Source organism: Tenrec ecaudatus, chromosome 1 (assembly GCF_050624435.1).
Source record: "Tenrec ecaudatus isolate mTenEca1 chromosome 1, mTenEca1.hap1, whole genome shotgun sequence".
Lineage (NCBI taxonomy): Eukaryota > Metazoa > Chordata > Mammalia > Afrosoricida > Tenrecidae > Tenrec > Tenrec ecaudatus.
The window spans coordinates 58,590,807-58,606,057 of record NC_134530.1 but is presented as its reverse complement, the minus strand read 5'-3'; the positions used below and the strand labels follow the sequence as shown (position 1 = coordinate 58,606,057).

Here is a 15,251-nt window from a genome sequence, read left to right as displayed (position 1 = left end):
TCATGTCTTTGAGGGTTTTCTTCTGTTTTGTTGCCCCTCTACCAAACAAGATGTCCTTCTGCAAGGCTCGGTCTCTCCTGACATGTCCAAAGTATAGAAGACAAAGTCTCCCCATCCTTGCCTTTAAGGAGCACTCTGGCCTTACTTCTTCTAATACATATCGGGTTGTCCTTATAGCAGTTCATGTACTTCCAATAGTCTTCTCTAGCACCACAATTCAAATGCATTGATTCTTCCTCAGATAGCCTTAGTCAATGTCCAACTTTCACATACATATGATCCAATGGAGAACACCATGGTTTGCGTTAGACACACCATAGTCCTCAAAGTAACATCCTTGCTCTTCAATACTCTAAAGACTTCTGGGTATTGATAGCGGCCCTGAAAGAACTTTGTGATATGTCCTGACTGAACAGTTCTATACTGATAATTACTCATTTGCTCTGCAATCTGTTAACTTCCTTAATAGACCCCATCATCGTGAGCAGTGTTGGTGAGTTCTGTGTAGCCATTGCAATGAATTGTTGCACTCGGTAGATGGAAACTTATAGTGTTGTGTGAGGTAGAACAGGCTGCAGGACTTTTCAAATGCAAATGTACTGACACCCAAGACCAATATAAACCCGATGCCTCACCTTAACTTAAAACAAAAGCCTGTTTCTTCTGGGTAATTTCCAGATTCTCTCTAATCATAATTTACATTTATATTACACATGTACATCTATTTTATAACACTAGGTTGGAGAACCCAAAATCTATAGCACAGTCAGCTAAGCATATAATCCTTTTAAAACATTTCAATTCAATTTTCTCTTCTTCACCCAGAAGACCACAAGATAATCAGATGTGTCAAAGGCTGCAGACTACTTGTTGACCCTACTCAGGAGATTCTCACAGATCATTTGTAGAATGTTGTCAATCTCTTTTGCCCTCCTAACCACCCTAAGAGCTCGGCTCTATAGTTGTCCCCATTTTACAGATGAAGAAACCGAGGTTCAAGTTGGGTCTACAAGGTTACACAGCTATTAAGTGCAGAACTGGGACTTACACACAGCTGATTTAAATCTAGACTCTAACTCTCAACCATAAAACTGGGTCAAGGTGACCCATAAACTGGGTTAAACTGGGGCCTGAGGGGCCTTTGCAGATCGACACAGTGATAGTTTATGGAGGTGCTCCCTCTGTGTTTTCCTTCTGCCCAAATTTGGCTGCCTCTTCAATAGGCTGAGTTTTTAGAAGGCATCTTCTTTCTCTGTGCACTGTTCTCTCCCCTTAGCTATGTTCCCCCGTCCACAGGGGATCTGGTCTCTGAACAGATTAGTTGGCTTGGGGAGTATGCTCCTCCAACGGGCGATCGGACACTCCTTGCAGGATGCAGCCAGTGGTTGGGATTCGGATGGGACCAAATATAATGCAGGGGGTCTGTGCGGAGTCCAGACAGATATAGGATCTCTAGTGGCCACTCCAAGGATGTCCCATTCCACCAGCGCCACCACACAAATGGCCAGGGGCTGCTGCTGGGGAGTATGCTGTCCGTATTTTCTGGTTCTTGTTCGAGGGCCATCTAGACCCCCAGGGCTCTTGTCTGTCTTCCTGTGCTTTCCCTATTTAGATTCCGTTCACAATCTGCTCACCTTGCTTTGCTCTGGGTTTATCTATACGGCATCTCTGTCCCCTACTAAGGACGTCATGATGTTGCCTTCCCACGCTCCTCACCAGGACGTTTGTCATCCACTTTGTCTCCAGAAGGCCAGGCTGTGCCGGGCCAACTGGCTTGGTTGCCTGCAGTCCCTATGGCTCCTCATTCGCTGTTTTCGTTCAGGTTCTCCTTCCCTTCAGTGTTTGACTGAATTCTTCATCCTACTGTTTGCTTTATTGGATGCTGAAATTGTCATCTATATCTTCTTTCGCTTGGATTCTCGGCTCTTTGTTGTGGGGGAATGGCGCGTGTGTGTGACTAAGCCACCTCCTTGGCTTGTCTTCTCTCCCGTGGCTTTTCATTTTCCCTAGCAGAAAGCCCAAGCTCATTAACACGGATCGACAAGGAGAGCCCCGCAGGCACCAGCCCCTGTCTGTTTTAGCCCAGTCTCCTACACTAGCCCCCCTCACCTGGAAAAAGCCCCCCCACCCCCCCGGTGATTTTCAGTAATCAAGCCAGTCGCCAGGCTTGCCCTTGCTACTAGGCCTTTGTCCACGCTGATATTTCCGCGTGAAGTCTTCTCTTTCTCCTTCTTTTCCCTTGGCTTGGCAAAATCTTCTCTTTTTTTTTTTTCTCTAGGAACACGTGCTACACAGAGAGTTGGGCTTAAGCACCGTTAGGGTTTTGCCGGAGGACCTTAGTTGTTCAATGGTAAGGTTCTCGCCTTCGAAGTGGGAGAGGTGGATTTGATTCCCAGCTGACGCGCCTACTGAGCAGCCGCCCCCCCTCTCGCCGTTGAGGCTTGCATGTTACCATGATGCCGAACAGGTTTCAGCAGAGCTTCTAGATTAAGACGGACTAGGAGAAAAGGTCTGACAATCTACTTCTGCAACTCAGCCAGTGCGAACTGTGGATTACAATGGTGCAATCGGTAGCAGGGCGGACCTTTCTTCCGTTGTGCACGGCTTGCTGTGAGTCAGGGAACCACTCGAGAACAACGGCAGCCACACCAGGGGCGTGGCAGGTGAGCACTATAAACTCCCGACAGGGAGGCATGGGTTGAGAGCGTTCAAACTGGGTAAGGAAGGAAGGCAGGACAGGAGCTGGGTGGCTGTTACTGAAGGGGGCTGCTGGGTGGTTTCACTTTAAGATGTCTCAGCGGACCTATTCCTGGACAGCTAGACAGCAGGCCCACCTACCACCTCCTCAAGCACCTTCTGCTTTTCCAGTGTTCCAGTGGTTTCACATCTGGCCTGTTCACTGGGATATTAGCTCCATAGGGCACAGGCTGCGTCTGATGATTCCCAGATAAATCCCCAGCACATAGCTTGGGGACTGTCCCATAAAGCAACCCGTAAATATGTGCCAACTTGAATTCTCGAGGTATGGAAGTTCTGGGCGATGACCCGGTCTCAGGTGTGGCGTTGTGAGTGGGTAGACTGATGGAAGGGAGAGAAGCCCGTAGGAGGCAAGGAGGCCCTGGAATGAACAGGACAGGTGACACACAGCTGGGCCGTGGAAAAGCACCGAGAGACAGAGACTCTGGGTACACGTTCAAGTTTTTAATGAATGAGAAGTAGGTGAAACCATGCGGGGTACGGGGTGTGGGCAGGTCAGATGGTGGAAGCCAAAGGTGGCAGAGGGTTAAATCAATTAGGGATTTTCCAAAATGGCGGAGGTGAAACGGTCTCAGAGGGGCCGTGGTGACAATGTGAGGGAGATGAGGGTAGGGGAGGAATGGAGCCTGTGACACAGGTGACCGGAGGGTTTCTTAGAGGAGTAGTCAGATTACCTCCTGAGGCCTGTGGCTGGTCAGATGGCATTCGGCCTCTGCCATGCTCAGGGACTCAGGACTTAGACTGTACTTGTGCAGAGGGTGGTGAGGAGAGCGATTGGGTTCCAGGACGTGCTCACCATCATGTTGCTCAGTGGAGACGGCGGAGGCTGTTCTTGAGGATCCAGAGAGACGCACAGATGAGGGGAGAAGGGCATTCCAGGACATGGGAATAGCAGGTACAGCATGATGGGATTGGAGGGGGGGCAGGGTGGGGCGAGGAGCCATGAATCTCAAGATGAGTTGACTAGGAGGTCCCCCTGGCCTGGAGCGGGGAGAGCTTAGTTTGAATAGTGTGGAAGCATCTGGTTGTGAACTGATTCAGGTGCCACTTTGCTCCAGATTGGGCAGTCTGGATTGGAGGTGGGAATTACCCGTTTTACCATGTGTCAGTAGACACTATTGTTGTCCTGCCCGGGCTCCCTGTACTGGGTCCATATGCCATTTTCCAGTTTCTGGGAACATTAGATACTCATGGTTTGTAGCTGCTCCCGAAGAATCGATATGGACTGAGTGGGAGTCACCTACTTCTTCCTGCCACTGGTCTGACCTTTGGGTGCTCTGGAGCTCTGAGGGGAGGTCAAAAGCTGGTGTCCTTGCCTCCAGGAGGAGACCACTCTATGATGGGATTTATGATCCTAAGTCCCCGAACTCCATAGGGGTGCGAACAAGACAGCCTTGACCTGAGTTCATGTCTTAGTTGCCTAGGGCTGCTATCAGAGAAATACAGGTGGGTGGCTTGAACAAACCAAAATTACTTTTCTCACAGTTTAGAGGCTAGACATCTGAATTCAGAGCACCAACTCTAGGGGCAGGTTTTCTCCCTCCATTGGCTCTCAGAGGAAGGTCTTTGCTCTTCTGAGATGCTGCTCCCGGGTGATCCTCTTGTGTCTTGGTATGTCTCTTCGGTCTCGGCTTCTACTGCTTTCTCTTGCTTGTCTAATCGTTTTCATATCTCAAAAGAGATCGATTTAAGACACATGTTCACCCATCCTGTCTCATGCACATAACAATGACAACCCATCCCCACTTGGGATTCTAACCAATAGGCATAGAGATTAGGATTTACAACATGGAATTCTGGGGGACAGTTTGAGATGCCACAATTCATTTCAACTCCTCATCCTGTTTCCCTGATTACCTTCCTTAACACTGCGCTCCTGCTTCAGGCTTTGCTCCTAAGAAACCTGACCTCAGACAAGGTTGGCTGATCTTGTTCCATCACCAAGGTTGGTTGATGGAAGCTGTGTGTGCACCCCGCGAGGGACATAGCCCTAGAAGAGACTCAGCAGACCTTAGCCGGGTCACTCTGGATGACCTTGGAAGCTCTCTAGGCCCCAATCACCTCACCTAAAAATTAAACTATTGAACAGGATTTAATGAATAATAAAGATAAAACAAACAAACACCTTCGCTGACATCTCTGGGCTAGTTGTGGTAGAGGATTCCAACGACCAGGACAAATTCCTTCCTCCAAACAGCTCATGGTTCATTTCCTCAGCTGGCAAACATTGATGAAGGCAGCTGGAACTTGCATGACTCAGTAGCCCCTACCACGAATGGGCTAACAGACTCATGGCGAGACATACAGGGCAACAGACCTGGTCCTGGCGAATGGCAGAGGCCCCGCTGGGGTGGCTCACAGAGAAGGTGGCTGAGGCGGTTCTCCAGGGTCCAGAGACATGTACAGAGGAGGGAAGAGGGAATTCCACAGGTGGGAACAGCATGGAAGGGGCAGAAACATGACACAGCGTGTGATGGGTTTGGGGGACCATGAACCCTTTGGTGTTACTGGTGGACTAAAAAGAAGGGAAGAAGCAGGGGGTGAGGTTGGTGAGGTCAGCAGGAGCTATGCTGAGGACCAGGATGGGGCATTTTCAGGCAGGAGGAATGGTGTGGTCAGATTATAGAAAGTTCACTGTGGGCCCTGTCGTGGTGGGCAGATGGGGGAGAGACCCACTGAGAGGCGACAAGGCCATGGGGTGAGGGTGGAGGGGTGGCCAAGGAGCTAGAATCAGTGCTGTATTGGGTTATGGGGTACGCGGGGGCCGGGGAGGTGAGGAGGGTGGGAGGGTGCTCTATAGCTCCTGGCTTGGGTGCCTGGGTTGACGGGCCTGCTGTTCCTGGTGGCGGACAGTCTGTGAGGAGGATGGGCTTGGGGGAGGGTGGTGAGCTCAGTCTGGGCACTGCTGAGTGTGAGTGCCTGCGAGCTTTCTGGCCGAGAGCTGTCGTGTGGGCACTGGGTGTAAGGCTCTGCGATTAGGAGGCAAGTTCTGGCTGGAAGGTGGTTTGGGGAGTTTCCAAAGTCCGAGTGGCAGGTGGAAAGGATGAGGTTGCTTGGGCAACGTATATTCTTGGAAAAGAATGGGAAGCCCCACAGATTTGATGATCCAAATGGATGATCACTGGGCCCCTGGCCTGTGGGGATGTGCTCTAGAGGCTCTCAGTATCCCAGGCTTTCCCCTCCCATCCGCAAAGGGGACTTCCCCGTCAGGGCCCTGGGCTGGGCAGGCTCCAGGGAGGTCAGATGGGTGGTGGGGGTGGGGGGACAGAGACCTGCTGGCCCAAAGGCAATCATTGGACATTATCCACTGAAAACTGATGCACACCTGCCCCCCCCCCCGCCCGCGGGACTCCTGGACTCTGTCCCTCTTCCCCCCTTTAGCCAGCTGTTTGTGGAGCCCTGATGCCCCTTTGGCTGCCCCTGTCTTTGCCACACCACACCACATCCCGGGACACGCAGAGTGTCTGGAGAGAAGTGATGGACTCACGTGGCCCACTGAGTGGTCTTGACTTCCACTGTGAATCCTTTACTGCCCTATCTGCCCACCAGGTCCCATCCGCTCTGCAGAGAATTGGGAAGCTCATCTTTATTCAAGCTTTTGATACCCCCTAAGGCCACGTATACTGCACGCCAGCTAGCTGCATCTCCATTGGCTTGCCTCCCACGAACACTCTTAACCCAGACACCCACCTTCCCCAAGGTTGGTTCTGGCGTAGACTTCCTGAATGCTCACAACTGCCCTCCTGCCCTGTTACAGAGGAGATGCCACTGCCCAGGCCTGAGGGCACCAGGACATTCTACAGAATCAGCTTGAGGGTTATGTATACCCACCTATATCCTCTGGGGCCAAGCCAGTGTTTATTAGGACAGCAGTCCTGTCTTGGGAGCTCTCTTTCTGTAAGGGATCATATGAGGAGTACGAGGTGGGTAGATGATCCTGGCGCTGACCCTTCCGGCGCCTGGGGCCCACAACCTCCAGGCACCTCTTGCACACCAGGTATCCGACTTCACAGAGGTTCAGCAGGATGCAGACGACAGCCGTGGCCACCATGAAGTAGGTGAAGACCTTCTTCTCCGTGGGGCGGGAGATGAAACAGTCCACAGTGTGGGGGCAGGGGCTTGTAGAGCAGGCCACCACGCGGGGCATGTCGTAATTCTTATAGAGGCGATGGAAGATGTAGAGGAAGCCGATGTCGACTGTCGCCTTGAAGATGAGGCTCAGCAAGTACGTCCACCAGAGCCCACCCCGCTTCTTGCCTGTGTGGCCGTACAGGGGCTGGGCGTTGGGCCCATGTTTCAGGCGGTGTCGCTTCTCACGATCCTCGCGGTAGGCCACGTGCATGACCACCAGCAGGGAGGGGCAGGTGACCAGGATGAGCTGCAGGGCCCACAGGCGCACGTGGGACACGGGGAAGAACTCGTCGTAGCAGACGTTGGGGCAGCCTGGTTGCTTGGTGTTGCAGATAAAGTCCTTTTGCTCGTCGTCCCACACGCTCTCGGCAGCCACCACGTACACCAGCACGCGGAATATGAAGACCACTGATAGCCAGATCCGGCCCAGGGCCGTGGAGTACTTGTTGACCCCGCTCAGGAGGCCCTGCAGAAATGCCCAGTTCATGCTGAATGTGCGTGGGGTCTCACGGGGATGGTTCTGTGTCTCTCTACACCACCCACTCAGACTGTGGGGACCAGAAACCCCAGGAGGCACCTATAAGTGGGCAGCCCTTAGGGATGATGCTATGGACTTAACCCTTTCGAAGCAACCATGGCCTTGCGGTCTCAGTCTCTATGGCCAGGAGGGCGAGGGGTTGCCATGAATCCCATGGGAGGAAAGCCAGGCACCGAGACGAGAAGGCACCTGCCCAAGGCCCCCGCAGTTGGATGCAGAGTTGCTGCTCACGAAGGTCAGTCTTCCAGTTCCCAAGTCACTCTTGTGGTCTACAAATAGATAAACGCAAATGATCATCATCCCGGGAAGTTGTGCCCATCAACCGTGTTTACCCCAAGTTCCAGCCCCGCTGGCCACAGAGCTTCTAAAGAGACAGCCAGGAGGCGAGGATGGGAGAGTCCGGACTCCTCTCCGTCTGGGCTCGCTCAGGGTGCGGAATGGGGGTGGAGAGAGAAAGGCATTCTTATCAATGGTCAGATCCATCCAGTTTTCGGGAGCCCCGACAGGAGCCGGGCCCTGCCTGTGCATGTTCATGTCAGCCTCTGTGGTAGATCATGGAACAAGCTCCTATTCACTCCTTCCCTTTTGTCCAGCAACCTTCCCCACCCGGAGGCTCCCTCCCATACCAAACAGAAGGCTCTTTGGAACCAAGGCAGTTTGGCAACCCCTACACCCCCCTTTCCGGTCTCAGAGCTGGGGTTCCAGGGCTGACTGTGTCAACCACAATGGGTGTCTCTGGGATTCCAACCATTCCAGCTTGGGGGAGGGACTGGGGACAGGACAAGAGGATGTGTTCTGGTCCAGCCCTCCTCCACTATTGATTTTCTCTCCATGGAGTGGGGAGAGGGACACCCCGTCTTTCTCCTTTTGCCTGGTGGCAGTTTGCTGGCTAAGTCTTTCATTACTTCGATCCAGTTTCTGTCTGGTGTGCTCCATTTCCCTGTTCCGTCCAGCTTCAACCTCGGGCTTCGTGATTACGTTCTGACTTCGACTTCTGGGACTCCTTCTCTGCCCCCACCCCGTGGCAGAATGCACCATCTGCAAGCAAATGGTCATTTACCAGGTCTTTAAGCCAGGTTGGCAGCTGGAGGGCAGACTATGTCGCTTTCTTCTCTGTTTCTCCAGGACCCAGCTCCAGACCTGGCCAATGACCCTGTACTCAAATGCGCGTGAAACAGACCTGAAATAAATATTTCTTCCTGATCCGTCCACTTCCTTGTTGGCTCCCCTGCCCTCCCTTTGCTCCCATCACACAACCCTTCCTTGGGGCTTTCCCAGAGACCCGTGTCCCTCCAGCCCCCTCCCTGGAGCCAGCCTAAGACCCATGGCCTCTGGGCATCCTCAGCCCAGTTGACCCCTGACTTCACAGTGCAGTCTCCCTTACCTTTTTGGTCTCTTCTTGGCCTTGGGTCCAGTAGCCGCTCTCCTGTCTGTGGGCTTGTCCATCTGCCGGAAGGCTTCCTGGAGGCAGCTTTTGTGCCTCCCTCCCCTGCTGGGTGGAGCTTTCTGAGCCAATGAGCCCAGAGAGAGTGAGCAGGTAAGGCAGCCGGGCGGGTTTCCCGGGCACATATTCAGAGTACACACCTGAGGCTCTTTTGCCCAGCCCGTGCCTTTCTCCAGCCTGGTTGGGCATGGCTGAGCATATGTGTGGTCAGGCAGGTGTGTGGGTGAGAACTCAGGGAGGGGGGCTAGGAGCCTGGTCTCTTCACACCGGGCCAGGTCAGCACCAAAGGGATCACCCACTTCTTCCTGGGTGCCTGAATCCACCCCCACCTCCTCCCACACCTCCAGGCCTCTCTTCCGCCAGCCAGGCCTTTTCTCTGGAAGCCTAGTTCTGACTTTTGGGGGAAAGGGCAAGTGCTGGTCAGCTTAGGGAGGCACCCTGCCTTGCTGGTTTCTGCTGTGGTTGGGCTGTTTTAGGTTCACTAGGGGCCAGGAACCCCACCATCTGACTTCTCAGGCCTGGCCTCTGCTGCCCTGGTGGAGATAAGGAATGCAGGCTGGCAGCATGCAATACCTGGTGGCACAGGGCCAAGCACAGCTGTAGTGACTGTGTCTAGGGCCCATCCCTCTGGGATCCTGGAAGGATCTCCAGTGAGGCCTGAGTGTGTCCTGTAAGGGGACCAGAGGGGCTTCGGGCTGGTCCCAGCCTCAGGACAGGGGAAGTTAATATGCAGTCAGGGAGGGGCCCTCTGCTACCTTCCCCACGGACTTGTATTAAATGCTTCCTGACACTAATGATTAACATGCATGTGGTCTTTTCCGGGAAGCTAAACCCTCCCACAGCCATGAGCTCATCCCCTTTCACAACCACCCCATGGGATAGGTCTAGTCACCCCCTGTTTGAGAGAAGCCGAAAGTACTTTCCTGGGGTCCCAGTGAAACTTGGATCGGAATCTGGTGCCTGACTTAGAGAGCCTGTGCTTTCCTCTGCAGCCCCCAGCCCATCACTGACTAAGGCAGGTTCTCCTTGGAGCCCCCCCAGAGGCCTAGAACTGTACCTGGAGAGAAGGGGTAGCCTTGAGTATGGGCAGGTTGCATGGTTCCCAGGAGTGCTGGGCACTCCTTTTCTGGAGGAGAGGATGATGCCTCATGTGTCTGGATCCAGAGCAGCCCTTTGTAGGACCAGAGGGATTGATACATAGACCTGTAAAGGCCACACATGTCAGAAGAGCCCAAGGACCCATTGGGTGAGTGAATGAATTGGCTTTTATTAAGCTCTGACCATAGGCCACACACATGGCAGGCCTTTGCCTGAACATTCTCTTATTAAACGTCCCTCACAACAGCCCTGTGAGGTGGGCACCAGTATGTCCCTTTTACAGAAAAGGAAGCTGAGGTGTCAAACAGAGGAGTAATTCCCCAAGGTCAAACAGCTGGTGAAGTGATTGGAATGGAGGAATAGGGATTTGGTTCCAGACCATCTGACTTCTCTCTGTGAGCTGCCCCGTCCTTTCAGCTCAGCTTCCCTGATGACTCAGGTTGCCCCTCATCAGCACACTCACTGATGGGCATCCACTCAGGCAGGCAGGGATGCTGCTGACCTTCCTGTTGCAGCCCTGACCTGCCAGCGCAGTCCGGCCAGCTCCTCACAGGATGGTTTTCTTCACGTGTTCCCGTGGGTGGTCTGGTAGGAGCGGAGGATAAGTGTCTGGGCCCAGAAAGATGAGGTCACCCGAGAGAAGGTCATCCTGCTTTCTGGCGTAGCCCGGGGGATGCTCCAGGTACGGGCCTCGGGCTTTCCTGGCTGCCAGACACTCGCGGCACCGCTTGGTCACTAGGTAGGCGAGCTCCACCAGGTTGAGTAGGATGCAGACGACGGCGGTGACCACCATAAACAGGGTGAAGATGTTCTTCTCGGACGGCTTGGAAATGAAGCAGTCCACCACATTGGGGCATGGAGCCGCATGGCACTTGACCACAGGAGGGAGGGTGTATTTGGGGTAGAAGGAATGGAACAAGTAAAGGAAGGCAGCATCCACGCCGGCCTTGAACATCAGACTACAGACGTAGGTCCACCAGAGCCCACCCCTCTTCTTGCCGGGGTTTGGGTAGAGGCGCCCACTGCCCTCCCCCGCTGCTTCTCGGTGCTTCTTCTCCCGAGCCTCGCGGTAGGCCACGTGCATGACCACCAGCAGGGAGGGGCAGGTGACCAGGATGAGCTGCAGGGCCCACAGGCGCACGTGGGACACGGGGAAGAACTCATCGAAGCAGACGTTGGAGCAGCCGGGCTGGCGGGTGTTACAGTCGAAATCCTTGTGGTCATCGCTCCACACGCGCTCAGCTGTCACCAGGTACACCAGCACGCGGAAGATGAAGACGAGAGAGAGCCAGATACGTCCGAAGGCTGTGGAGTACTTGTTGACCCCACTCAGGAGACCCTCAAAGACCCCCCAGTTCATGGTGGGCCCACACACCAGCCACCTCTGTAGGGAAAGGATAAGCACAGTTGCTCGTGGAGGGGAATGCTCACCCTGAGAACTCTCTCGGAAGGTGTCGTTCTAGTTGACCATCCCAACCACCTAAGAGCTGGGTTCTATACGCTCCCCACTCTGCAGACGAGGACACTGAGGTCCAGATGGGTGATACAAAGGGGTCACACCCCTGCTAGGTGGTGAGTTATAATCGGAGTACAAATCATTTAGAACTAGAACCCAGGGGCAGGCAGGCAGAACCAGGGAACCACACGGTGACAACCTGTAGGGGTGGGCTCTCTGCCTTTTCCCCCGGCCTCAGACTTGCCTTTTTTCCTCAGGAGGCCGAGTCTTGGCAAAACGTCTGCCCTCTCCGAGCACTGCTCTCTGCCCTTCCCCATCCCATTGAAAAGTTCAGTACAAACCAAGGCCGGGTCCTACTCTGCAGAGCTCCGGCAGTGCAGTGGCTAAGCAGCTGCTGCCCCTGACCTTGGACCTCCCCCCCCCTCGCCCTCAGGCTCAAGGGTGAGTTGACATGGAGTCCACAGTGAGAGGCGGTCTTATTTTGGGCCTGCTCGGGGCGGGTCTCTGGAAACTAGGTCCATGGCGACCAGCTGAAGAGTGGAATAATGCGGGCCAAAGGGTCTTGTCATACAATAAGCTCCCCAGGGGAGGCGGGTCTTCCAGTGGTTCCCAAACTGGGGTTCCCTGGCACCCTGCTGCTAGATCATCTGCTCAGAGGAAGAGGAGGGAGCATTCTGTGTTCAGGAGCAAAGGCCAGGCTCAGCAGAGTGACCCTGGTCCCTTTAGTGCGCTCTGCTAATAAATCCACACAGAAAGCCTCCCGAAACGGTCCTGGGATAGTGGCCCTGCCCGCACTCCTTTGATCCCAGTGCCCTTTCTCTTCCTGTGAGATCACCTCTGCCTGGGGAGGGGCGGCACAATGGGAAGTGGCACACTGGGTGCATGGGGGGAAGGGGGGTGGGGGTGGGCTGGGGGGGGAGCTCAGCTTCCCACCTCTTGTCACGGAAAGGGACTGTTGTGTATGCGGGGCCAACCTTCTCCTCTGGGTTCCTCTGCACCCTGCCCTGCATCCAGTGCTGGTCCGGGCAGATGGCCACCATGCTGGCCCGAGCCCCATGTCATCCACCACGGATGAGCAGGCTCATAATAACAGACACAAGAGCCTTTGTGGTAATAGTGGGCTATGCATTGGGCTGCTAACCACAAGGTCAGCAGTTCAAAACCATCGGAGAAAGATGAGGCTTTCTGCTCCCATAAAGATTTACAGCCTCTGAAGCCCACAGGGGCCGTTCTACTGCATCCTACAGGGTCCCTCTGAATCGGAATTGCCTCAATGGCAGTGAGTTTGGTTTTGGGTTTAGACGGTACCAGACACTGCTATAAGCACGTTGCCTGAGCCAATGCCTTGCTCCCTGGTAGCAATCTTATGAAGGAGTCTGATTTTTTTTGTTTCCCAATTTGCAGGTGAGGGAAACAGAGGACAGAGAAGGGAAGTGGAATGACTCGCAGTCACACACAGCTCGTCCAAGGCCAGGCCAGGCCAGGGTTTTAACGCTAGCCCATGGTTCCAGAGCCCACAGCCCGGGTCTGGGCCCCCTTCCCTGGATCTATCTGTCCAGTCTGGGCTCACAGCCTCCTCTGCCTGACTGATGCCCGGGTGTGTGAGGGAGGCTGGCGATCTCTCTGCCCTCTACCCTGTGTCTCTCCAGCGTCTCATTGCCGCTGCATCTACGCCACCTACACTTGGACGTGGGGCCACTGCCTGAGTCATCAGCTTGACTGCTCAGTCCTGCCTTGGGTGGGGAAAGGCTGGCAGCTTCTCAGGAACGCCCAGAGAGGCCCTGTCCACAGCCCCTGCCCCCGCAACCCTGGGGCTCTAGGCCCCACCCAAGCGGGGTGGGGCAGAGAGGGGCAGTGCTGGTTCCCACAAAACTGTTCTCCCCACTCAGCTCCTGGCCCCCTCCTGCACCCCTCTCCTACTCACTAGTCCCGGTTCTGGCCTGGGAGTACAGGAAGAACCCAGGACCCAGAGAGGGGAGCCCCACTTTCCTCTGCCATTCAGACCCTGGGTGACAGATGTGCTAGTCCCCGCCTTCTCCCTCCCCACCAGAGAAGACTGCCCTCTGGGACGCTGAGGGCAGAGCCCATGTGGATCTATATGCCCTTACCTGAGCCGCGACTCCTCAGGGCTTTCTGGGTGAGGACCCCTGACCGTTGTGGTGAGACGCAGCAGGCAGCCGGCATTCATGTCAGACCAGGGCGGGTTTCTGGGAGGGAGCCTGCCCAGCCCCCAGCAGCCTGGGTGTGCCCGCCTGGCCCAGGAGGAGGAGCTGAGGCCAGGCTGCCTGTGAGGAGGACAGAGAAATTAGGGGTTGACTCCAAGCAGAGAACTGGGCTCAGAATTCCAGCAGCCCTGGGTTGGGTCGGGTGAGGGGGAGGCATAGGTCTACTCTGATTCCTGCTCCTCTTCCCATCGGGGCTTGTGAGTGGTTAGGGTGAGGCCAGGCCTGCCCATGTAGCCCTCTCTGGAAATTCTCCACTGTCTCCTCCAGAGACATGGGCTGCTCTCCAGCTCTCTCTGTGGCCGCCGTTCTCATGGCTTCTATGACAGCTGCAAGCTTCCTGACCCCAAACTCTCCCCAGCCCAGACGCTTTCCTGGATGCCTGGCTCCAACCTTTCTTTCCCATTACAACTGCAATCTGCCTGAGGGGTCCTGTAGCCCCAGCTCTGGAGTCCCATGCCCTCACCTCTGGAGCCTCATCCCCCTCCACCTGGGCCCCATCCCCTGACAACTAGAGCCTCACACCCCTACATCTGGAGGCCCTTCTCCACCCCTCCATCTGCAGCCCCACAGGCTTGTATCGGGAGCCCTGTCCTCTCTACATCTAGAGCCTCCTACTCCTACCTCCGAAACCTCACTCCTTGGGACTTGCTTCAAATGACCTAGGGTCCATCTTTGGGATTCCAGGAGGGGCCCAGGTGACATAGGGGGTTATCCATTGGGCCGCTAACTAGAAGATCAGAAGTTCAAACCCACCAACTTTTTCCCAGGAGAAAGCTGAGGCTTTCTGCTTCCACAAAGACATCCGGGTCCAGGGGCAGTGGACGCAGTTCGGTAGGGTGACTATGAGGTGGAATTGACACTGCGGCAGTGGGTTTTTCTGAGTGTGGGCTTCCACAGCCGAGCGCTGCCTCCTGGCTGTGATCCATCAAACTGCATCAGCAGAGTGACCTTCATCCAGGGATGCTGGTGTGTTGAATGACCACTTGGGCTCACCCAAATACATAGTCCTAGGGACTATGATGAGCAGGACAGCCTTTGAGCCCCAGGGCCCCCCACACTTGGCCTTGAATGCCAGCTGACATGGCTGCTTTGCTAGAAAGTTGCTGCTGTACCTCATGACCTTAAGAAGCCACCAAACAGAACCCCATCTTTTTGCTACTGGAACCTAGTTCACTCTTTGCACCCCAACAACACATGTGAGGTGCCACACAGGACTCACACTCCCTTCTGCACACACAGCCCCAGCTCCTCCCAGTTCACTCCCCGAGTTCCCTCCCCAACTCCAGACAGCTGGCCACCCTTTCCCCAACAGGGGCACTGCTCCCTACCACAACTGCACACACACACTGGCCTTTCCACCCAAGACTTGTTTTCAATGTGAGAGGTCCCTACTACGTGCTGGGTGCTGTGCCAACTAGGTGAAAGAGATCAGAGAACTGGGCAGCCTCCTGGCTTGGAGAGACAGGCACATTGCTGTAAGAATGGCCTTGCTGATGAGCGTCAAGGAGAAGGGCTTGGACTGGCGGAGGCCTGTTTAGAGCAGGTGCCTCACAGTCTGATGAAGGGGGGCAGACATGGAGATAGGCAGCGGAGCCCTACATC

General features: G+C 54.8%; 2 protein-coding genes across 2 annotated transcripts; both read right to left on the bottom strand.

Annotated features, from left to right (window-relative positions):
- Window positions 1–6,182: 6,182 nt before the first annotated feature.
- Window positions 6,183–7,685, bottom strand: GJB4 (gap junction protein beta 4). The gene has a single exon (XM_075539062.1). The coding sequence runs from the start codon at window positions 7,373–7,375 to the stop codon at window positions 6,575–6,577; it is 801 nt and encodes a 266-aa protein (XP_075395177.1). The 5' UTR covers window positions 7,376–7,685; the 3' UTR covers window positions 6,183–6,574.
- Window positions 7,686–10,128: 2,443 nt separating this feature from the next.
- GJB5 (gap junction protein beta 5) lies at window positions 10,129–13,796 on the bottom strand. Its single transcript, XM_075553745.1, has 2 exons — window positions 13,533–13,796; window positions 10,129–11,352 (listed from the first exon to the last, which is right to left on the bottom strand). Exon 2 carries the CDS (start codon window positions 11,326–11,328, stop codon window positions 10,516–10,518), a length of 813 nt encoding a protein of 270 aa, XP_075409860.1. The 5' UTR covers window positions 11,329–11,352; window positions 13,533–13,796; the 3' UTR covers window positions 10,129–10,515.
- Between the last annotated feature and the right edge of the window lie 1,455 nt (window positions 13,797–15,251).